The sequence below is a fragment of the Urocampus carinirostris genome, chromosome 4 (genome assembly GCF_059441175.1).
Source record: "Urocampus carinirostris isolate Australia breed hairy pipefish chromosome 4, RoL_Ucar_1.0, whole genome shotgun sequence".
In the NCBI taxonomy this organism is placed as follows: domain Eukaryota; kingdom Metazoa; phylum Chordata; class Actinopteri; order Syngnathiformes; family Syngnathidae; genus Urocampus; species Urocampus carinirostris.
The window spans coordinates 7,082,477-7,106,858 of record NC_142352.1 but is presented as its reverse complement, the minus strand read 5'-3'; the positions used below and the strand labels follow the sequence as shown (position 1 = coordinate 7,106,858).

General features: G+C 41.3%; 1 protein-coding gene across 1 annotated transcript in view; it reads left to right on the top strand.

The window, feature by feature from the left end:
• The window catches only part of LOC148366743 (apoptosis regulator BAX), a 29,491-nt gene extending 9,026 nt beyond the window's left edge, over positions 1-20,465 (top strand). Inside the window, exons 3-7 of the mRNA XM_088333536.1 lie at positions 8,729-8,777; positions 10,636-10,797; positions 13,274-13,406; positions 19,681-19,785; positions 19,873-20,465. Of these exons, the coding sequence (XP_088189662.1) occupies positions 8,729-8,777; positions 10,636-10,797; positions 13,274-13,406; positions 19,681-19,785; positions 19,873-19,971 (548 nt within the window). The 3' untranslated portion in view covers positions 19,972-20,465. The remainder of the gene's footprint in view (positions 1-8,728; positions 8,778-10,635; positions 10,798-13,273; positions 13,407-19,680; positions 19,786-19,872) is intronic.
• The last annotated feature ends 3,917 nt before the right edge of the window (positions 20,466-24,382 follow it).

The window sequence follows — 24,382 nt, the reverse complement described above, 5'->3', positions numbered from 1 at the left end:
ATTGTAAGGCGCTATAAGTGCATGCTGGTTTAAGATCAGATAATTGTGCAATTTTGTAATTGTAATCCTGTAAAATGTAAAACGTTGTAGTGGGTTTTACATAATTCACCCATGGAACCATTGTTCAGTTAGCGAGTTCCTAGGGGGACTTAATTCTGCCGGCTCGAGCCACTCTCGTGTTCGATTCATTAATGTTGAACTCTCTCGCTGCTGCTCTATTCCCGTGTTCTACTGCGTGACTGATCGCCTTGAGTTTAAACTCTGCGTTGTAAGCGTGTCTCTTAATAGGAGCCATTTCAGGGTCTTTATACAAACGCACAAATAAAAGAGAATCGTTGTTTAATGTTTCCCAGTATGCACAGTGCACTTCTTCTTCTACGCGTAAAATGGAGTCGGTGGCTGCTTACCGTAAGTTGCGAGACCTTGTAATTCAATATTGATCCATATATAAGGCGCACTAGATTATAAGGCGCATAGTCAGCTTTTTTTTTTAAAAATCAGGTTTTATGTGCGCCTTATAGTGCATAAAATACGGTAATTAATATTGATATTTGTATCGATCCGCCCACCCCTAGTACTGAGCCGAAGGCAAATGATGATTTACATCTGTTATTATCAGCGTTTTAACGAATTATTATTCAAAGTGATTGCTAAGTATTGATGACAAATCCAATTGGTAACTATTTTATTCCTGTAAATTCTAAAATAGGTCCTTGCCATTTTTAGGTTGTTTGGGTGTAGTCTCTCAGCAATGGTAACAAAACCTGCTTGACAGCAAGTATGCGTCCAATGGAGTCATTATCACGGAGACTGAAACAGGATAGTGCTGTGCTATTGATCACTGAATGACCAACTTAAGCTAATGAACCGGAGCCGCCTAGCAAGACCAGCTTGTTCCTGGTGTTTCCTTGTTTGGCGCGTTGCTGAAAAAAGGAATTGCAGTGGAACCTCGGTTTTCGAACGCCTCTCAGTTCGAACAAATCGGAGTCCGACCCAAAATTTCAAGAAATTCTAGCGTACGCTAAGGTGCGATGCTGAGCGGCGTACGGGTGTTTCATCCCCTAATTATGCCTCCGAAGGAAGTCAGTGAAAGCAGCAAAGTTGCTACAGGTGAAAAAAGAAAAGTAGTGCGTACAACTATTGCATTTAAGAAAGAAATAATAGCAAAATATGAAGGAGGTGTGCGAGTGTCTGATCTTGTCTGCGCCTTCTGCTGACCACCACAAAGGTTAGAAATCCTATTCATAATTCTTTTCTTTATCCTTTTTTTTATTTTTACACGTTCCTGTTAGCGTAATCTTTCGTACGGAAGATTACGATAACGTGAATGTACGATTAGCCTGGGTTAGCTTTAAGTTTACGTTAAACATTCAAGGTAAACATTCAGGGTGTTGGAACGGATTAAAACGATTTACATTATTTTTAATGGGAAAAATGGTTTCGGTGATAGAACAAATAGGTTTTCGAACAGGGTTCTGGAACGCATTATGGTCGAGAACCGAGGTTCCACTGTGGTTACAGTTAGTTACTAGTTACCGTATTTTCACGACCATAAAGCGCACATGAGTGTGATTTTCTTTTTTAATTGTGCGGCACGCTCTATCGTTCAGAGACGTAGAGTAGCTCAGTGGCCTTAGGGCACAGGTGTCAAACTCACGGCCCGTGAAATCCTTTTATGTACATCTACTATAATGGCCCGGAGCTATGAAACCCTGATAACTGTCTAATTATACTCGGATACTAAAAACCACGAAGGCAGAGAAAATTATGTTAACTGACATTGCTGGTAAACCCGTGTGTGTTATTTGTGGAGATTTTGTGGCCGTAATTAAGGATTTTATGTAAAACGGCACTACAAGACAAAACTTCAGAGTAAGCTGAAAAATCTTGAATCCAGAGAAAAGATACAGAAAGTTGAAGAGTTAAAGAAGAATATGAAGATGTTTTTCACTTAAGCAAATTCCCAAAGTGAAAAGCACAAATTTTATTTATACTTTCCGTTTTTTCATATTTTCATTTTTATAGTTTTGACAGGAGATATTTCTATGGAGAGCAACGATTTTTAATTCATTTAATGTTTGTTTGTTTATTCTGGAATAATATTTCTGACAGTTTTAAATTCATATTTTTTTTTTTTTTTTTTTTTTAAAAAGGAAAGTGTATTCAATAGGGCAGCACGGCGGAGCAGTGGTTAGCGCGTGTGCGGCACAGTTCTGAGGTCGTGGGAACCTCCTGCGTGGGTTCAAATCCAGCTGCAGGCCTTCCTGTGCGGAGTTTGTATGTTCTCCCCGTGCTTGCGTGGGTTTCCTCCGGGCACTCCGGTTTCCTCCCACATTCCAAAAACATGCATGTCAGGCAGGGGTCATCAGTAATTGATTTTTGGAAAAAAAATAAATATTTAAGTGCGAAAAAGTTAATGTTAATTTTTTCGCGGCAAGGCCAATTAATGGGTATTTATTGGATTTCTAGCCATTAATTGGTAATTTAATTGCTCCAACCGGTGTTGCGCCGTTGGATGCGTTTGGCGCCACATGAGCAGCGCCATTTGCCGTTAACGACATAAATCTGCGTGAAGTACTCTCTAACCATTTTTTCCTTCGGTCCCATAACCGTGCGAAGATTACAATCAATACAGCGTAGTAGTAGTGGTGTACAACGTATGCGTATGTGCATCCACGACGTACGTGCTTGAGGCAAAACGTGAGCCAATCAACAAGCCCGATTTTGTCCCGACCAATCAAAAGCTGCTTTGCAACCACACTACGTACGTACAGCTACCGTGTTTCCCCGAATATAAGGCCGGCCCTACTTCAAAATCATCGTCAAAAATTGAGGTTTTGAAATAAAAATATGTGCAAAAGTAATCAATTTTCGCTACAAATTTCTTAGAAAAGCATTGCCGTTGTTAAATAACGTTGATATCTACGGTTTTCATAGGTAATATGAGCCTCTTATTTGCAGGAAGGTTGAATTTCATTTCTCATAAAAAGCTGGGCCTTATATTCAGGGTGGGTCTTATAATGGGGGAAACACGGTAGCTCACGCGTATGCATGCACTGTCCCGATTGTGCGTGTATGTGACCTTGACCGCATACCAAATGCTCGCGCGGCGTGAAAATTTGCACGTTTGTTGACGCAATCGACTCACAAAAAACCCGAATATTTTCGCAATTAACGGGTCGCAATAATTGCTAATTATTTAAATTTTGCAATAAATGGATTTATGAGTTTAAGCAACCATTCCATTAATTGTTCGCAATTAATGGCATTAATTTTTCACCAATCATTTATTGCTGACCCCTGATGTCAGGTTAATTGGCCGGTCCAAGTTGTCCCTAGGTGTGAATGAGTGAGCGAATTGTCTGTCCCCGTGTGCCCTGCGATTGGCTGGCAACCAGTCCAGGGTGTCCCCTGCCCGCTGCCCAGAGATGGCTGGGATGGGCTCCAGCACCCCTGCAACCCTAATGAAGATAAGCGGTACAGCTGATGGATGGATGGAAGTGTATTCATTAAATATTTATCCTGTTCGGCCCGCGACCAAAGGTGTGGTTTGAGTTCTGGCCCTCTGTATAATTGAGTTTGACAACCCTGCCTTAGGGTTGGGAGCTTGCCCCCGAAACTGTGAGGTCATAGGTTCGAATCTTGGATTTTGGTAAAATCCGATCTTTATGTGAAATTGTTTTTACTTCCAACTAAATTTTTCTCTTTTTTTTTTTTTTTTTACTCATTCATTTTCTGTGATTATACGGCTGCTATATAAACACCACCCCGTCCCACCTGCGTGGAAGGGGATACGTGACATCACGCGCAATGCATTGTTGGCGAAAGTGCTCTGGATGCTAACACCGTAGCCCAGGGGTGTCAAACTCATTTGCACAGAGGGCCGAAACTCAAACCACACCTATGGTCGCGGGCCGAACTGGATACATACCGATTGAATACACTAAAACGTTTTTTTTTTTTTTTTCCCCAACATAAACGTTAATTCAAACAGACGGGAATATTATTCCAGAACAAACATAATCATCAAATTACTTCACATTGTTTATCGGTCAATCCCTGACACAGAGACAAACCAAAGAAATACAAAATGCATTTTTGAAATGTTGATTCCATTTATTAATGCACAATAAAATCTAGGCCTATCTGGCTCTACGTAAAGAAACAAGCAGCCGGCTAGCTACGCGCTAGAATCGGGAATCCTTAGGTTGAGCAAGGTCTCCTCGATAGATAGATAGATAGATAGATAGATAGATAGATAGATAGATACTTTATTCATCCCCGCAGGGAAATTAATAATACAAGAGTCACAAATATAGAGTTGTCCCCCAAGTTGTAGCTCCAGGTCATCTATTTCATGGGTTATGGATCTGGCGTTGGTGAGATACTTTGGCACCACTATCGCTTTCTCTCCCGACGCTGATCAGTCCCTTTCCGGACTCAATAACAATCCACCAAGCACCCGGTGGTGTCTGACTCTCTTCACGGTCTGATTGAATTGCTGAATTGATTTTCAATGTAACAAGCTGCTAAAGTATCAGCCAACGCCCTTGCTTGGCTGTCTGTTTTGGGTGGACCCATTGACTTGTGAAGTTGCTCCACTATTGTTTTTAATATTCAAACTGATTGCAAATTTCCCCAGGTTTTTGGTCTTTGGTCACCCGTAACAATGTCAGTTTTATTCTCGGCGAGGCTCATGTTATGTAGAATGAATAATAATATCATGATCTACAATTCTTCTTTAAAAATGCATGTTTATATGATATCCCATGTGTTTTTAAATCACTACTGTTTAATGAATTATTTTCTACCACTAGGAGGTGCTAAATAATACCCACTGTCATGTTAATGTTTCACACATTTCACAAACTTCCAGTTATTGTTTGTATTGTTCAACTTTGTTTAATTTAGTTTTTAACATTTAATTTTATAAAAGAGCATCTGTCAAAAGGTACTTGTCCGGATTTATAGTTGTTGGGGAACCTAAATTAAAAGCAAGGGCTCACTCATGTTCTGCAAAGGACTCCCTGCGTGCACTTTTAATTACCGTCCACACAGTGGGTTATCTCAAGTATCAACTCCATGAATTGCACCATACGTAACATTATTTACAACTCCATAAAGATATCGTTGCAGGTGTGTGAAATACACGGCAGGACATCCCTTCTCATACCTGTTGTAACATGTTAAATATGCTTCAGCCTGTAATCAAGTGGAAACAAAGTAGATATAGCAATCCCTTGTTGTTCGCAGGGGTTGCGTTTTTAAAAAAAGTCCAGCAATAGCCAAAACCCACAATGTAGAAACATTTATTTATTTTTGAGTGACTGTTAAGAGTAGCACTAATTTGTGTATGTTATAACTTGGACAAGTCTGGGTCACGAGTGACTTCCAGGAAAGGCTGGATGGCAACCAAGGAAGATTGGTGACGTTGAAATGACCTCCAGGAAATTCTGGCACGGCTATGTGAGGCTAGCAACCCCACCCACAGCACTCGCAAGAGGGGACCAACCATTGCTACGGACCAGAACAATAGGCAATACCCCCAGAGTCTCTCGAGAGGGGGGGAGGATGAGAGACTCAGGAGGACTGATCCAATGGCTTGAAAGAAACCTCTCCTGGATGCAATTGGGACACATCATCAGTGATGTATGTATCCTGGGTTCATTGAGTGTTTCGGGTCTCGCAACATCAGACACTCTCGCCCAGGTGACCCAGCCGAGGTTGATCAGGTCTCAACTTGCGTCCCAATAGCAGTCCACGGATCTGCCCTTTTGAGCCAAAGCCACCTGGTGGCTTTTTTTGCAGCTTCACTAGCGGATTTAATGACTTTCTTCTTGGCTGCCCTTGTCACACCCAACCGTCCTAGGACTTTGCAGTAGTATCGTCCAGCAAAACCCCTGCAGCCGACCTCTATTGGCTCAAAGAAAACTTTCCAGCCCCTGCCCCTGCACTCCTCCACCAGCTCCTGGTACTTTGCGCGTTTCCTTTCATTTGCTTCCTCAATGCACTCTTCCCACGGGACGGTGAGCTCCAGCATGCACAGCGTGGCAACGTCTATGGCACAAATACAGACGACGAGACGTCTTACCCAAACCACACTACCGGGGGATGTGTTCGAAGCAAAGTGCCACTGCGGGAAAATCAGAAAGGGGAAAACTGATGCAGCGCATGGTGGAAACACTTAGTGAGACGTAGGAGGACTCCAGTCAGGAAGCACCCCACAGTACAGGAGACATCTGCCGCACCCCTCGACCACAGAGTCCCCTGTCACACAACCCTGGTGGGGTAAACCGGCTCTGGATTAGGAGGGAAAGGTTTAGCTGGGGACCAGGAGAAGATGGGCATCACTCCCGGCCCGCCAACTTGAGGGCGTTGTGGTTCAGGGTCGAAACCCCCAGTGACAGTTGGACACCACCTGATGACATCTTCTCCTGGTAGAAAGCTACAGTCACTTTTTGAGTGACTGTTAAGAGTATCACTTATTTGTGTATGTTATAACTTATGAGATATCTGTAACATGATATATACGACAACAATATAACAACTATGTATCTACAAATAAAAACACAAAACACTGAATTACCGTTGAGGAAATGGTCTTTATTGTCATTATACAACAGTTCTGCAGTTCTCCTTTCAGTGTAAGAAAGTGATGTAGAAAGCGGCCAGGTAGTGGCACACTGGCATCAAGGATCCTTGGAGTGAGCCAGGTCTCCTTGATGATTAGAATACAAGAGTCCTGAATGTAGCAGTTTCCCACAAGTTGTAGCTCCAGGTGATCTGTTTCGTGGGTAATGGATTGGCATGGGGTAGCTTGTTACCGCAGAAGTAGGCTGGACCACTAGCACCATAATGTCTTTCTCCTGACGCTTCCTCAGTCTCACGGACCCGATAACAATCCATTGGGCACCTGCTGGTAATCAGCATTTGTTTGCTTTCTCTGACTTTCCTCAGAGTCCAATTTAATTGATGTATTCCTATTCACTGTAACAAGTCGATAAACTACTTACTCTAGTTATGTTTCACAGTTTATTGAGGTTGGGTGGACACCCGCTCGCCCCGGCTGTTTGACTGTGTACACAGCCTATTACAGTAGCGCACACAGAGAGTCAAGCCCATCCAGCAAACACCCACAGCCCTTTGCCCCTGTGATAACATTTGCTGTGTTTTGTCTGCTGCAGAACACAATGCACGATGATAATCCGTGAAATATCAAAAGCGCGAGAAATAAACCTCAGTACAGCGAGGGACTATTGTAAGGACATTTTTGTGAATTGAAGTATTTTAAGTCCTTAGATGTGACTAGGCTAAAATGATGATAGTATGAGGCAAAATTCCTCTTACTGTCCCCTTCGATTATTTTCTTTGCGTTCTTCTTGTCCTTGTCTCCTAACTCTGGCCTGTGTTGCCCTTTGAGACTATGTTTAAAGGCTTATACCTATAAATTTGACTGTATTCAAATTTTGTATTTCCCTTTGACCAAAAATGACATCTATAGGCTGCCTGGTGTGTCCTTTTTATCTATCAATGAAAAGTTTTTCCTCACGAGGGGTCTCGGCCATGCTAGGACTCTATCTCTACTCCATGCAGCAGGCAAGGATATATTAGGCCCAGGGTAGTAGCTAATCCCAGGGCACATAGGGACAATCATCCATCTATCCATTATCAGCACCGCTTATCCTCAGTAGGGTCGCGGGGCGGCTGGAGCCCATCCCCAGCTATCTTCGGGCAGTGGGCAGGGGACACCCTGAACTGGTTGCCAGCCAGTCGCAGGGCACAGAGACACAACTAGGGACAATTTGGACCGGCCAATTAACCTAACATGCATGTTTTTGGAATGTGGGAGGAAAGCGCGGGGAGAACATGCAAACTCCACACAGGAAGGTTTGTCCCATGACCTCAGGACTGTTCCGGGCATGCGCTATCCACTGCGCTGACGTGCTGCCCACTAAGGACGATAAACCTTTTTGAAATCTAAATTTTTTTGCAAGTGCCGTTTCATTTTTCGCATTCGTTATCGTCGTTTGTTTTACCTCATGGCCCAGAATGCATTGCGCCTGAAACAACAATGGTGGCACACTTCCAGAAAAATACAAAAAATAAATTGCATTAAACCAAGAAGACTTGTCTTACCCATTAGGAATTCGTTTTTTTTTCTTTGCACAAAGATGAAGCTGGTCTGCATTTATATGGGCTTTTCAAGTTGAAAGCGCTTTACAATGTGCTTCACACTTTTCTTTTTTACACAAAGTAACTGACCGACAGCAGTGTCAGCCATGCAAGGCAACTATCTGCTAATTAGGGATTCGGTGTCTTGCCCAATGACACTTCGACATATAACACGGAGGAGCCAGGAATCGAACCTGCGACATCTTGATCCCTAGACGAGCACTTTACCACCTGAGCAACTGAACTTAATTACGGGGATGGTGAAAGTGAAAGTATTTCACCGTTATAAAAGTTATTTTTCATAAACGGTATCCGTTAATAGTATCAACTCTTATTCGGGTAGGAGTTCAAATTTAAATAGTCATCATAACCCCTCCTGCTACAACCGTTTGACACATAGCAAAATAAGACCCATACAATTGTCATGTAATTTTCCTCTGTGGTTTATTGTGCAATCTACTTTTTGGGGGACTTTTTTAAGGAAAACCTAAAATGCTAAAATTGTATTAAACAGAGTTGAACTGATGGCTAATCTGGTACCTCTCATGTCCTGCAGATGTCATTGATGATCCCATTCTAGAACAAGGAGCAATTGTCCTGAGGGGGTAAGTCCTATCAAAACTGCTTTTAGAAGACTTTTGAGTTCTTTGTGAGCTTCAGTTTCCCAGATGTTAAGCGCTGTAGTAACCTTTTTATTTGTATTTTGTACTGCGTATAGAAGTCTTGTGAAATGTAGCTTTTCTTTAGTGCCTGTGAATTCAGAATTGTGTTCTAGTGACATCAACATTAACGTAATCTCCATCTCCAAACGGAAGAGTACCTTCAGTGACAGACTGCTGTCACAGTCTTGTTCCATGGAGAGACTGAGGAGATCATTTCTTCCTCATGTCGTGAGGCTCTTTAACTCCACCCGGGAGAGTAAAAGCCCACATTAACATTAAACCACACCCACACATTTGCATATTACCCTATCTTCATTACAGGGTGTATTTTATGTAGCACTATTTTAATACTCTATATCAAGACGGTATTTATGTATTATATTCCTTTTACTTTATTATTGTTTTATTTTCAACACAAGGATACTGCTGGAAGTGTGAATTTCCCTACGGGGATGAATAAAGTATCTATCTATCTATCTAATCAATGACACATGAAGAAGATTGACTTTACGTTACTCAGGTATAAAATAATGTTAGCAACTAGCAATCTAGTTCCCCGCACCAGTAATCGGATTCACGTTACTTATCCAAATACGCCCACATACAATTTCTGAATATGTGTTTGAATGTACAGATATCCCTCAGTTTTTGCGGTTAATGGGGACCAGGGTGCAGCATGGCGGCGGAGTGGTAAGCACGTGTGCGGCACAGTTCTGAGGTCATGAGATCGAACCTCCTGTGTGGAGTTTGCATGTTCTCCCTGTGCCTGCGTGGGTTTCCTCCGGGCACTCCGGTTTCCTCCCACATTCCAAAAACATGCATGTCAGGTTAAATGGTCGGTTCAAATTGTCCCTAGGTGTGAATGAGCAAGTGAGTCGTCTGTCCCTGTGTGCCCTGCGACTGGCTGGCAACCAGTTCAGGGTGTCCCCTGCCCACTGCCCGAAGATAGCTGGGATGGGCTCCAGCTTGCGACCCTACTGAGGATAAACTGTGCAGATAATGCATGGATGGATAATGGGGACCAGGATCACCCCTGAAAAGTGAAAATCTGCCAAGCAGCATCGTTCTTTTATAAACCCCTTGAGATCACGAGTAGACCAGCATTTTCAGAGCAAAGGCTCCGGACCGGAACATAGGGGGAAATTAATTCTGAAAGATGAGGGAGCAAGTCCATGCATGATTTTGTATAGTACCAACAGAACCTTAAAATCACATCTTAAGCCAACAGGGAGCCGATGCAGGTTAGCTAAAATCGGGGTCCTGTGATCAAACTTTCCTGTCTTAGTTAAAAGCCTAGCTACAGCATTTTGTACTAGCTGAAGGCTCTTGATTTTGGACTTGGGGAGACCGGAGAGTAGTGCATTACAGTAATCGAGACGGGAAGTAACAAATGCATGAATTATAATCTGAATGAGACGGCATAGGGCGAATTTTAGCAATGTTGCGAGGATGGAAAAAAGCTGTTCTAGTAATTCTTCACGTATGTTTGAAAGGACAGATCGGGGTCAAATATGACACCTAAATTTCTGACTGAGTCACTCTGGGTGATATTACATTTGTCAATGTTCAGAGACGTTTTTGAGTCACGGCATAGATTTATACCTAAAAAAAAAGAGGCAATCTTTGTGGACACGGTGAATCGCTCTCCCCAGGCAAGCTGCGTTGACAAAATTTGTTCTTTAGTTACCCTCTGCGGACAAATTATTTTGCCTCCCTTTAGTTATTTTCCTAGTATTATTTCATCTACTACTATGTCTTATTTCATTGATTAGGCGTTCTTATATCTCTCTTTCAATGCCAGGTATGTGATCGAACGAATAAACACAGAAGACCCCAGCCGACATGTAACCTCAGAGGACTTAGGTGGACGGTCAAATGAACAAGAGGAGCCCCAAGTAAAAGAAGTAGTGGAGCAGCTATTGAAGATCGCTGATGAATTGAACAGGAACGCAGAGCTCCAAATGTAAGCTTTACAAAGATGAGCTGGTTCCTGATCGGTGACAGTCCATATTAAGAACAATGTTTCTAAAAGGCTTCATTTTAGTGATCATTAAGACTTAATGACGCATAAACGGGTTCTGTATCAACTGGTATCAAATGTATGAAGCGTAAAACTTATTTTAAATATTATACACAGGGTTCGTACAGGTGCTTGAAATCTTTGAAAATGAAATTTAATGTGTTCACAAGGAATGAAAAGGGCTTGGGTTTTAAGTGAAGTGCTTGTAAATGCTTGAAATTGTTGCCATGTTTCTCGACAAGTCTTTTTATAAAGGATGCCACCACTGCTTTCTGGTGGCTTCGCCTCGCCATTGCATTTCTTTCATCGTGATTAACGGCAGCTGGCGTTAGTTTCTGTGGTATTGTTCAATGAAGCATCATCGTTCCGAAGAGGACAGGTGTACGCTACACCTAAACAGAGTACTATGAAATGTCTTCTGGTGCTAGGATTACGTATTAATTATGGACATTTATTAAGGGACATGCAAAAAAATTAAGGAAGGGTTTCCCAGTGGTGAATTTTAATCAGAAAAACTTCTTACAACTGAAAATGTAAGTTACATAGTAGTGGTACCTCTACTTACAAATGAAATTCCTTCTTTGGAATAGCTTTGTAACCTGAAACATTTGTAAGTAAAGACGCATTTTGAATGTAAGTGTAAATCCGTTCCAAGCCCTGCAAAAGTACAGTATGATAATTTTTTTTTATGAAATCAAAAAAGAGCATCAGAATATGATATAAATACATGTTGAAATTAGATTATTGAACAATATTCATAAAACGAGAGGCACATAATGTAAAAAAATACACAGATTAAAGGAAGTAATAATAATGTTCATTTACCTATTTGCATCGTGTTTCTTGATAAACTGATCCAAAGCAGGATAGCTTTTGCTAGACCGCACAGTAGAGGTAAGACAGAGCCTCAAAAATTCAGCCTGACCCGACCCGAGTCGCTAGTATATAAACCCGAACCTGACGGATTAATTTAATTTGATAAACAAGCCCGAAATAAACCTGAAGCTTTAATTTGCTGCCAGAGTAAGCTTTACTCCGACTGTGCGTACTTCAGGGCCAAACTGTGTGTTTTGGCTGAACTACACAGCTTGAGGTTTATTCAGGGCCGAGTCCCTGAAATCAAGCGTGCACTGCAAGTGCAGCGCCTAAATAAACGGTTTGATGCAGAAGTGGGCTTCTCTGCGACGTGCAGCTAACGATAGTGAAATTGAACAAAATGGCACTGAAAAGAAAATCAAATTGTGCAGATTGAGATGCAAATAGTGAAATATTTGGCCGTAAAGCAGAAGGACTATTTGTAAAGCTTGTAAGCCTTTGGAAAAAAGCAGAAATTATGTCTGATGTGAGGGAGGTGGAAGGAGGAAGCCGCGCGTCTTTTACCCCAACAACGAGGAGGATAATATCTTTGGATTTAGTGATTTTGAGTTAAACTGATAGTCTGGTAAGCATTTTCTTTATCTAAATAATTACTTGAGTAAAAGTAAGTGCATGCTGTGTGACCTACACACTCCACGAAGGAAAAGTTTCGGCCCAAGATTTTACCTCTACCGCACAGGCACACAAATTGAATCCTTTCCAACGGCAATTCTTAACTTTACACCAGTGTACTGTAGAGCGCTGCACAGTGGTTAAAATGGTAAATGATCTGCATTTATATAGCACTTTTCAAGTCAATGAAGACCTCCCAAATCGCTTTACAATGTACTTTACACCTACCCATTCACACACACACTCACACACCAATAATGAGTGAAAGAGAAAGAAATTAGAAAGTGAGGAAGATGGACAGAAAGAGCAAAAAGGAGAGAGCAAGAGACGAGAAAAAGATGGAAAAAAGAGGCAGAGTGAAAGAGAAAGAGAAGCGAACAAGAGAAAGTGGGGCATTAAAAATTTAAAGAAATAGACAGACAGAAAGAGAGAAAGAGGGTCGAAACCAAACAATGTGCTTCCCCATTCACACACACACTCACACAACGATAATGAGTGAAAGAGAAAGAAATTAGAAAGTGAGGGAGATAGACAGAAAGACCAAAAAGAAGAGACAGAGATGGAAAAAAGACAGTGAAAGAGAAAGAGAAGAGAACAAGAGAAAAGGCGGCAGTAAAAATAAAGATGGAGAAATAGACAAACAGAAAGAGAGAAAGAGGGTCAAAAAGAGAGAGAATAGGAGAAAAAAAGAAGACAAAAAGAGATAAATTTAGGAAAAAGAGAGACAAAGAGAGAAAAGAGAAAGCGAGGGAAAGAAAATGGAAAAACACTGGTTTAATGCATGTGAAAACATGCCTTTTCTCTGAATGTTATCAATTATGCATCATCAATTTACTCAGAATCACTTAAAAGTTGAATTCACAGAAACAAAATGACAAAGCAGTGTTCCACCAACGTTTTTAATGATTCATTTTGATTTTTCTATTCTCAGGCTAATCAACCAGGTTCAAGGAAATTGCGCTCAGGATATTTTCATGAAGGTGGCCAGGAAAATCTTTGCCGATGGCATCAACTGGGGTCGAGTTGTAGCTCTCTTCCATCTCGCATACAGACTCATATACAAGGTGACATACATGAAATCTCTACTGGTTAAATAATGGCTAGTACAAGTGCAAGAATGTGCATGCTCATCTTATTTCTGTGGCCAGGGTTTGTACGGGTGCATGAAATCCTTGAAAATGCTTGAATTTAAATGTGGTTTGAAAACAGGGGTGTCAAACTCTGGGGCCACACGATAGAACAAACATTCTGTAGTTAATTAAAGAAAAAGAATGAGATAAAGAAATAAGAGAGAGAGGGCGGGACAAAGAAAGAAAAACAGAGAGGGAGAGAGTGTGAGAAACAAAAGATAAAAAGTCGTGAGAGAGGGGGTAAAGAAAGGGAGAGGAAGAAAGAAATCCAAAGAGAAATAGAAGGACAGAAGGAGAGAAAAGAGAAAATAAAGCGTTATGGGTATGAAGAGAGAAAGAGAAAAGAGAGAAAAGGAAAAAAGGAAGTTAGAGCAAGAGAGACAAAGAGCAACAAAGCAAAAGAAAAAGACAGAGAATGAAAGAGACAGAGGGAGAGGGAATTAGAGAGGGGTAGAGAGAGAGAGAGATACAAACAAACAAGTACAGTGTCTTTGTGAGAGGCACCTGGCTTTGGTAACAACAAGTGGACATATTTCAACTTGCAGCTTGTTTTTCTCTTGCGCTTCTCTGAGTGTTGTCTCGCGGGCCGGATTCAATCCCTTAGCGAGCCTGAACTGGCCCGCGGGCCTCCTGTGTTTTAAAGAGTGCTTGACCGTTGAATGAAATGCTTGAAATCGTTGCCATGTTTCACAACAACTCTACTTGAAAATGAGGCAGACACTGCTCCCTAGTGGCTTCGCTATGCCATTGGATTTTTTTTTCCTGTGACTACCGGCAGCTGGAATTAGTCTGTATGGCATTGTCTTTACGAAGCGTCATCGCCCCCTACGGGTCACGCCTGAGAGGACAAATGTGTGCTACACCTAAACAAGGCGCTATGAAATGTGTACAAGTGCGTAGATTACACATCAATTATAAACATTTTTACAGTAAATTCCGGACTATAGAGCGCACCTGATTATAAGCCGCACCCACCACATTTTAATAGGATAACCGCTTTTGTACTTACACATGCCGCACCTGTATATAAGCCGCATGCGCCCACATTAAAACATGTAACACAATCAAAAAATTAACCCAAACCCGACTTTGAGTCCCGCAATTGTAACTGAATATGAAGTATACAGTCCGAAAACAGCCAACAAATTGAACGCAAAATGATACCGGTACTTACAATATGACGCAGACCTGCAGAAAATAATCCAAGGAAAAAAAACGTATTTTTCCAAAGGTAAGGGTGGGGAAAAATATATATCCACTATTGTCCGCTGCGTCCACAAACACGTCTCACCTTTACTCCACTTCCCCTCAGCCCCGTGGTTTTCGCCCCTTCTTTTTGATTCGCCCGTGGAAAACGTATCAGAATAAGTCTCTAAAATAAATACATTACCAAAATATACAGTTGCAAATACATATTATACATGGTTACACATATTTACAAAGAAAGACGGTACACCGAGAGTGTTTTCAAAGCTTTGATAATAATATTATAACTTTCATCCCAAACCGTGTCTGTGAAGGGTAGCAAAACGCTACTAGGAACACGCTCGCAACACTAGGAAACGTGTCTGTTAAAAAAAAAAAAAATACGGTACTTGTAAAAATCATGGTAAACCGTCCTCATCTTCCTCCTTATAACTGACGTCATTAAAGTCGTCTTCCTCAGTATGGGAAAGAGACTTTGTCTTGTAGACGTCGTCCTACGCTCTTATTCAAAAACACGCTAGCAACACACTGGCATATATTCCACCGGTCTAAATCTTACCTTTTGTACTCGAAACCCGCTGGCGGCTGTTGGAAAAAATACATGAATTAGCCACATCACTGAATAAGCCGCAGGGTCTAAAACTAGCGGCTCATAGTCCGGAATTTACGGTAATGGGCCATGCATGAAAATCAAGGTGAATTTTATGGAAAGAACTTCCTGCACCTGAAAATATATGTTGCATATAACTGTAATTTTACCCAGTACCTAGATGGTGAGAGATTTTTCCACTTCTACTGTTCAGATTCACAAATATATTTAGGATTTACTCCAGATATAAAAATCCCATGTCTTGATAAATGCACACGCAAGATGACAAATGGCTTATGTAAATTGCAGATATATTTGTGGCTTTGTAAAATCATTCACACCAAATTTTTTCTTGAAAATGTACATTAAAAGTCCTTAAAAAGTGCTGGGATGTGGCCATGAAAAATTAGCGCTTGGAAACCAGGACTCCGGTCCGTTTCTTGACGCATCCCCTTTTTTACACACGGGTGGTGTACCCTGCAAAACCACAAGATGTCGCTGGTCCTTCTCAACAACCCCCTTTCCCCTCCCTGCTTTTTTACACTAAAATAGAGGTTATAGAGTAGTGCATATGCGTTGGGGACTAGATTTTGTATTTATATACTGTAGGTTTCAAACTCTTTTTTTGAACAAAAAAATGTTGTCCTTTGTGAATGAATGAATGAAAACTTTATTTCGAACATTATAAAACAAAAAAAAATAAAAACAAAAACAATGACTCAACAACAAAAATAATATGAACATAACATGTTTGAAAAGAGGCAGCACGGCGGCGCAGTGGTTAGCGCTTGTGCGGCACAGTTCATGTCATGGGAACCTGTCGTGGGTTCAAATCCAGCTCCAGACTTCCTGTGCGGAGTTTGTATGTTCTCCTCGTGCTTGCGTGGGTTTCCTCCGGGCACTCCGGTTTCCTCCCACATTCCAAAGACATGCATTTCAGGTGAATTGGCCGGTCCAAAATTGTCCCTAGGTGTGAATGAGCGAATGAGTTGTCTGTCCCTGTGTGCCCCAGTTCAGGGTGTCCCCTGCCCACTGCCCTGAGATGGCTGGGATGGGCTCCAGCCCCCCGCGACCCTAATGAGGATAAGCGGTACGGCTAATGAGATGAGATGTTTGAAAAGGGGTAGTAAGAAGCAGACTCTTATTTTCCCTACCCCTTCATCTTCCCTCTAAATTACATTTTACAGCTCGCTCCTGTGTCTAAATACATCACAATCTCAAGGATACACACATTACATAGGTCAGATATCAATAATTATAATAATTACAATAATCACATATTTTATACACTAATCTTCATAATACCCATCCCTCAACGTCATAATGCCACTACTCACCAAACATCACTGCGCCACCAATGATAATCTCATCTCTCATTAGCTACACCGCTTATCCTCAGTAGGGTCGCGGGGCTGCTGGAGCCCATCCCAGCAATCATGGGGCAGTGGGCAGGGGACACCTTGAACTGGTTGCCAGCCAATCGCAGGGCACACAGGGACAGACAACTCACTCACTCATTCACACCTAGGGACAATTTGGACCGGCCAATTCACCTGAAATGCATGTCTTTGGAATGTGGGAGGAATCCGGAGTGCCCGGAGGAAACCCACGCAAGCACGGGGAGAACATACAAACTCCGCACAGGAAGTCTGGAGCTGGATTTGAACCCACGCAGGAGGTTCCCAAGACATGAACTGTGCCGCACATGCGCTAACCACTGCGCCGCCGTGCTGCCACCAATGATAATAACAACAATAAAAATAAAAATAATATTTATAATAACAGTTATGATTTAATAATAGCAACAATGACAACAAAGTTAACCATGGTTTTAAACGCAGTATTTCCAATCTCACTCATATCCCATTTTCTTCATGCCTGTATTTCGCCAGTCGTTATTTTGTATTTAAATTTGAACACACGAATAGCTGGACATTGTTTGATCTCGTCTTGTAAATCGTTCCAAAGTTTGACTCCACACACAGACACACACATACTTTTCCTGGTTGTTCTCACCTTTTGGATTTAGAATTTACTACAGCCCCTTAAGTTATAATCTCCCTCTTACCGAATGAATAATTTTGGGATGTTTTCTGGTACTATGATTTTGTTGACCTTAAATAGCAGTTGTGCAGTGAACAATTTTACTAAATCATCCAATTTTAATAAATTGGGCTGCAGGAATAAAATATTATGATCTCGATATCCTACCCTGTGTTTGGTTCTAATTGCACGTTTTGGGAGGATAAAAAGGTATGGCAGAACTAGAGAAGAATATAATAAATACAATGCATTATAGTTTAAAAGGAATTTGGCTTTATTAATTTTTGAAATGCCATTAGATACCTTAGTTTGTATGTGTCTATTGCAGCACCCTCCATTTCTACTTCTAAATCTTGATTTGCCTTGTGCATTTGTATATTTGTAATTGTCACCGTTTTCCACTATTATCCATTCATTATCCACTGCGCTTAACCTCACTGGAGGGGTTAGCTTGCAGGTGCATGGGTTAATTCCGCTACTGCCACCTCTCTGTGCGGGGTTTGCATGTTCTCCCTGTGTAGGTTTCCTCCCACATTACAAAGACATGCATTTCAGGTTAATTGGCCAGTCCAAATTGTCCCTAGGTGTGATTGGTTGTATGTCTTTGTGGGCCCTGCGACTGTCTAGCAACCAGTTCAGGGTGTCCCCTGCCCACTGACTGAAGATAGCTGGGGTGGTCTCCAGCACAACCCAAGCAGCACAGGAAATGGTTGGATGGATCTTTTTCTGTTGTGTTTTTATTAAACATGTTAGATTTAGTGCTGCTCGGCAGCTGAGTAGTTATAGGCCATGGGATAAAATCCAGCTACCAGCCTTCCTGTGCGGAGTTCGTATGTTCTCCCCGTACTTACGTGGGTTGCCTCCAGGAACTTCGGGTTTCTACCACACTACAAAAGCATGCATGTCTTGTTTATTGGCCGGTCCAAATTGTCCCTCGGTGTGAATGAGCGTGTGAGTTGTCTGTCTGTGTGCCCTGCAACTGGCTGGCAACAATTCAGGGTGTCCCCTGCCCACTGCTCGAAGATAGGGTTGGAGTGGTGCTGGAGCCCATCCCAGCTGAGGATAAGCGGTGCAGATGATGGATTGATGGAAGTTAGACTTATAGAATATACCGTATTTTCCGCACTATAGGGCGGACCGGGTTATAGGGCGCACCCCCAAAAAAAGTTTTTGTTCCTATATCTTCCATAAATAAGGCGCTACAATGGGAACGTCGACAAAACAGTCAGATGATTCAGTCAAACTGATTACCCCCTTAACATTCCCAAAGCTTGCAAAGAAGCAAATACGTGTCGTAGACACGTGCGGATGCGGTGTCCGTACGATGTCACTCAAATGCATCGTTCCAAATGTCATTCGGAAGGTTAAAGTCTTGGGATTCAAGAAATGCCAACCATTCCTTAGTTTCTATTTTCTTTTTCGCTCGCAACTTTACTGTGCGTATGACAATAAACACTTGGAATTGAGTTGAATTCACTCAACTCATCACAGCAACATCAAGATCGTTCTAAAACAAGATACCGGGAAAATATAAATCCGCACAACTCACCTAAGTTCTCACGTTCAATAATGATACGCAACCATGGTCTTCTTACAACCGTGAGTGGAGTAAATCCAGGAGAGTCAAATATTTACAAATACAGACTAATGAAACATGTTTCTTTATGGCGTAGTTTAGCAAGCTTGCTATTCAGTCATCTTTTTCGGCCAATTGCAGGGTTTGTTTTGGCCCTGTAGCCTATCCGAGGCTCCGAATAACTTCAGCCAATAGCGATCGATTTAACGGATGATTGACATATCTTTTTCGGCCAATTTCAGGGTTTGTTTTGGCCCTCTAGCCAATCTGAGGCTCCGAATAACTTCAGCCAACAGCGATCGATTCAAATGATGATTGACACATTGGTTAGCCAATGAAACGCCGGTATATAAATCCCAGCATACACCGCGGACTACTCCACGTTCGAGGGAAAATCGAGTCGGCGGCTGTTGCGTAAGTTGCGAGACCTTGAGATTTAATATTGAGCCATATATAAGGCGCACTGTATTATAAGGCGCATGGTCAGCTTTTGAAAAAAATTATAGTGCGGAAAATACGGTACCTTTATTGTCATTGTTACAAAATGGGTTGAACCTATGGTGACAACGAAATTGGACGTGGCACTCCAGGTTCACATTTAACAGTGAGGATAAAAGAAAACAAAGAAGATAAAGGAACAAAGTAGATAAAGGTTATAATTGACACAATATTTACACAAGAGGTGTGGGCATGTAGGATGTTAGTGCAATATGCGGTAATGCAAAAAGAGGCAACATATAGGTTGTTTGCGTTGTGTTTTGTGTGTAAATAATTGTGGAATTGTGATCACAAAGGCACTGACCACGAATCATCTTGAGAACATCAGACTTGTAATCAGCTGGGTTCTTCAGGTCATCAAAGAACAACTGTACTACTGGCTTGTCCAACAAGGAGGATGGGTAAGTCCTGCACGAGAATCATTCACTCCCGTTTTGACACGTTGCAGTATTTGTTTCAGTTGATCCTTTATTTTCCTTTCATCGTAGAAAGGAGTCATTCACGGATGGTCTCACTGGAGGACATTCACTTTAGTGGCATCGGTGGTTTTAGCAGCTACTTTTATCTTTTATCGAAAAACACGCTGACAAACGGCTGTCCCGATCTCTCAAGAACTACTGTATTGCAACCGGCATTCCCTATTGCGCGTATTTAATTCGTATAAGGCACGAATAGGTTTTTACACCAAAGAACCAGGGTTAAATTCACTGAAGGTATTCCTCTCTCAGGTTATTCTAAATGAAATGAGTGTATAATGTTCTTTTGTACATTTGTATATTTGTAATCGTCACCAAGTGAACTTCAGTGAGGGAATAATCCGATCGGGAACGTAATGTTGCTAGTATTCCCATCATTTTAAGTCAGGTAAAAGCGATAATCCGAGAGTTTTACTTTCGCAATGGTCCGTTTAGTCCTTTCCTCCATTCCGATTGCTATTGCGTGTACAGTGGAACCTCGGTTCTCGACCATAATCCGTTCCAGAACCCTGTTCGAAAACCGATTTGTTCGATCACCGAAATCCTTTTTCCCATTAAAAATAATGTCAATCGTTTTAATCCGTTCCAACACCCTGAATGTTTAACGTAAACTTAAAGCTAACCCAGGCTAATCGTACGTTCGCGTCATCGTAATCTTCCGTACGAAAGATTATGCTAACATGAACGTGTAAATATAAAAAAATCAGGTCGTTTACAAGTCATTTAGAGCCCGGGTCTCCACAAGTGGTGAGCGGTTCATTGGAAAGGGGGCTCCGTTCCAACACCTTAAATGTTTAACGTAAACATAAAGTTAACCCAGGCTAATCGTACGTTCGCGTTAGCGTAATCTTCCGTACGAAAGATTACGCTAACATGAACGTGTAAAAATAAAAAAAAAGGATGAAGAAAAGAATTATGAATAGGATTTCTTATCTTTGTGGTGGTCAGCAGAAGGCGCAGGTGGGGTAGTTGTACGCACTACTTTTCTTTTTTCACCTGTAGCAACTTTGCTGCTTGCACTGACTTTCTTCGGAGGCATAATAAGGGGCTAAAACACCCGTACGCCGCTCAGCATCGCACCCTAGCGTACGCACTCACGCATTACCGGCGTTCGGACTCCGATTTTTTTACCGAACAGCGAAGCGAGAATTTCTCAACATTTTTGGTCGGACTCCGATTTGTTCGAACCGAGAGGCCTTCAAAAACCGAGGTTCCACTGTATACGTTTTCAGGTATCTCTACTGCTTATCCACAAAAGCAGGTTCCCTCATCTTAACCATGTCACTATGGCGGGTCTTAAGGGGCCTGGTGCGCTCTGCGAAGGTCTAGTGACCCCCCCTAAACCCCCACCCACCCAATCACTCCACTGGAAACGTGTTTTTAAAAAAAAATTGTATTATTGTTTTATTCTTTATCACTAAGACATTAAAAATATAAAGAAACAATTGTGTTTTCTCCAATTATCACCTCTACAGTTAGTCTACGTGACTACGTCAATGTTGCCGCGCAAGATACAGTACATTTCAGAATAAAGAGACATTCTCAGCGCACAAGAAAATCTAGCCAGCTCACAAAAATCAGGGCTCAAAATTACGAATTAAGAAGCGACTTAAGTCAAAGTTACAGTGCATGAAGGTAAAAATACACGGGTTCCCCTGACATTGTGTCCTAAATGCGGTATTTTGAAGTCGAGTCGAAGGAAAACGAAGTTGAGCAAAGTTAGTAGAGTTTGTCGAGAACCGGCTTCTTCGGCTCGGCTCACTAAAAGGAACCGGCTCTTTCGGGTTGTTTTTGCTTCTTTAATCCCAACATGACCAAATATGATGTAAAATTATGCACAAAATGACTTAAAGGAAGGGGGGAATAGAACAAAAAAGAAGAAAATAGCAAAATGAAAAAGTAGTGAAACGCTGAGGGAAAAAAAAGGAAGAGAAAAAATAAAGAAAATTTTAGAATAAAGTCAGAAAAAAAGAAAAGAAAGAAATGTAGGAAAAAAGTAAATAGAGACCAAAAAGAAAAAAGTAACAGCTCGGAAAAAATAAACACAATGAGATTTTTTTTTAAAGGAATTTTTAAAAAAGTAGAAAAAAAACACGGAAAAAAAGAAGAAAAAGTTTGTGTTGCATTCAAATCATTTCCAATGATATCAATTGAATTGTGTTGCCAACATTTTACTTCCACTCAAAAATGTGATTAAGTACAGTTCTGTATCTTACAACCGACTAAATGAGCCTCCAAAAATGTGAATATTATGCGACAAAATATATCAGGAAATAAAAAATGGATATCTTGTGAAAGAATTGTAAGAACAAAGGACATTTGTGGGCCGTACAACCTTTGCAATAGTACATGAGTCAATTCATTCAAAAGAGAAAAATCATTTTGCATTGCCGGAAACTCAGCAAAATGTAACCTGATGTCAAGTTTTGGACATGTTCTATAATTAATTATCTTACCACACTTGGGATTATGGTTTCTCACTGTTGTTTCAAGCGCTGCTCACCGACTTTGTGTGAACGCTCAGACCCGTAAGGAAAATTACAGGGAACATTGATAGAGACCCCTCCTCACTACTCCGCGCTTCAGTTATTGCTAGGTTATTCCTTCGCGGGAAAAAAAGTATCATAATAAAAGAATAACTGAAAAATCTGCTCTGCGTTTCTTCTGCATCTTGCTAAGTCTCTCTCTCTCTCTCTCGCTCTCGCTCTCTCACACACAATGTGTTGAAATACCGCATTTTCCGCACTATAAGGCGCACCTTCAATGAATGATATATTTTTAAACTTTTTCCATACATAAGGCGCACCGCATTATAAGGCGCTATAAGTGCATGCTGGTTTAAGATCAGGTAATTGTAATCCTGTGCAGTCCTTCGAGACATTTTTGTGAATAAAGGCGTCATAAATAAATGTGACTTAACTTACTTGGCTACAGTAGAGGATGTAGTTACGTTATGCAACCGTTAGATGGTGCCGCGCTAAAGGGAATGTCAACAAAACAGTCAGATAGGTCAGTCAAACTTTATTAATAGATAACAAACAAGCTTTCCACAACTCCATTCACTCCCAAAATGAATAAACAGCCGTTTTATTGTTTTCTCTGAGGTAAAGCATTTTCGTGACACATATTTGAACAACAGCAAGGCATAACATTTTACTTTTCCTCCATTTAGTCAACACGCAAAAAACCGTCTGATACTCTGATGGTAAATGAAACGTTAGTGCAATCGCAATATAGTGACACTCGTAATGTGCACAAACAACAAGTGCAAAACAATAACAGTCAAGCAATAATAATAATAATAATAATAATAATTTCCTTGTATTGTCATTCTGTGTAACAATGTACACAGAACGAAATGTTGATTGCACCTGACCCGTTGTAGCGAGCCGATGCAGCCGCAGCCAACAGAGGGCGCCGCCGACCACTTTTTAAGTCTTAGGAATGACTCGGCCGGGGCGCGAACCACCGACCTCCCAGTCTCAGAGCGGGCGCCTTACCAATAACATAATAACTGTAAAATGTAAAACGTTGTAGTGGGTTTTACATAATCCACTCATGGAACCATTGTTCAGTTAGCGAGTTCCTAGGGGGACTCTTAATTCTGCCGGCTCGAGCCACTCTCGTGTTCGATTCATTAATGTTGAACTCTCTCGCTGCTGCTCTATTCCCGTGTTCTACTGCGTGACTGATCGCCTTGAGTTTAAACTCTGCGTTGTAAGCGTGTCTCTTAATAGGAGCCATTTCAGGGTCTTTATACAAACGCACAAATAAAAGAGAATCGTTGTTTAATATTTCCCAGTATGCACAGCGCACTTCTTCTTCTACACGAAAAATGGAGTCGGTGGCTGCTTACCTTGGGACCTTGTAATTCAATATTGATCCACATATAAGGCGCACCGGATTATAAGGCGCATAGTCAGCTTTTTAAAAAATAAATCAGGTTTTATGTGCGCCTTATAGTGCGGAAAATACGGTACTCGTGTGTTTTTGTTTTGCTTGTTTGAATTTTGGGGTTTTTTTGTTGACTTGGTCTTAAATTTGATTTCGAACGGTATCAAAAATGTCTTAAAAAGTCTTGAACTTGCCTAGAGCTGTAGGAACCCTGTTGAAATAGTTGTTTTCTCTCTCTGATTTTCAGTCGATAAGTCAGTAAATCTGCTCTAATAAGGGCCAATACTTCATGGATTTTCTATTTTTAACACATAAAATGAGGGATCCCTGCAATATCAATAAATATGCGAAAGAGTGAAAGTTTTTGCTAGCAACCATTTCCAGTAAAGATTTCAACAACTGGAAATTGGCATGGGATTAAATAAGCACGCGACTTCAAAAGATTTAGCCTGTGGTACAATATAATTCCATTCTCTTCAACACAGGGATGTGATTTTTCCGACTATAGTCGGAATTCCGACTTTTTCACTTAGGTAGCAAACAAATCAGACTGTCTCACTCTTTCCTTTATTGCTCTGGCGCACCCTGGTGGCCGTTAGAAAAGTGGCATAAATTGGCCACATCGTTG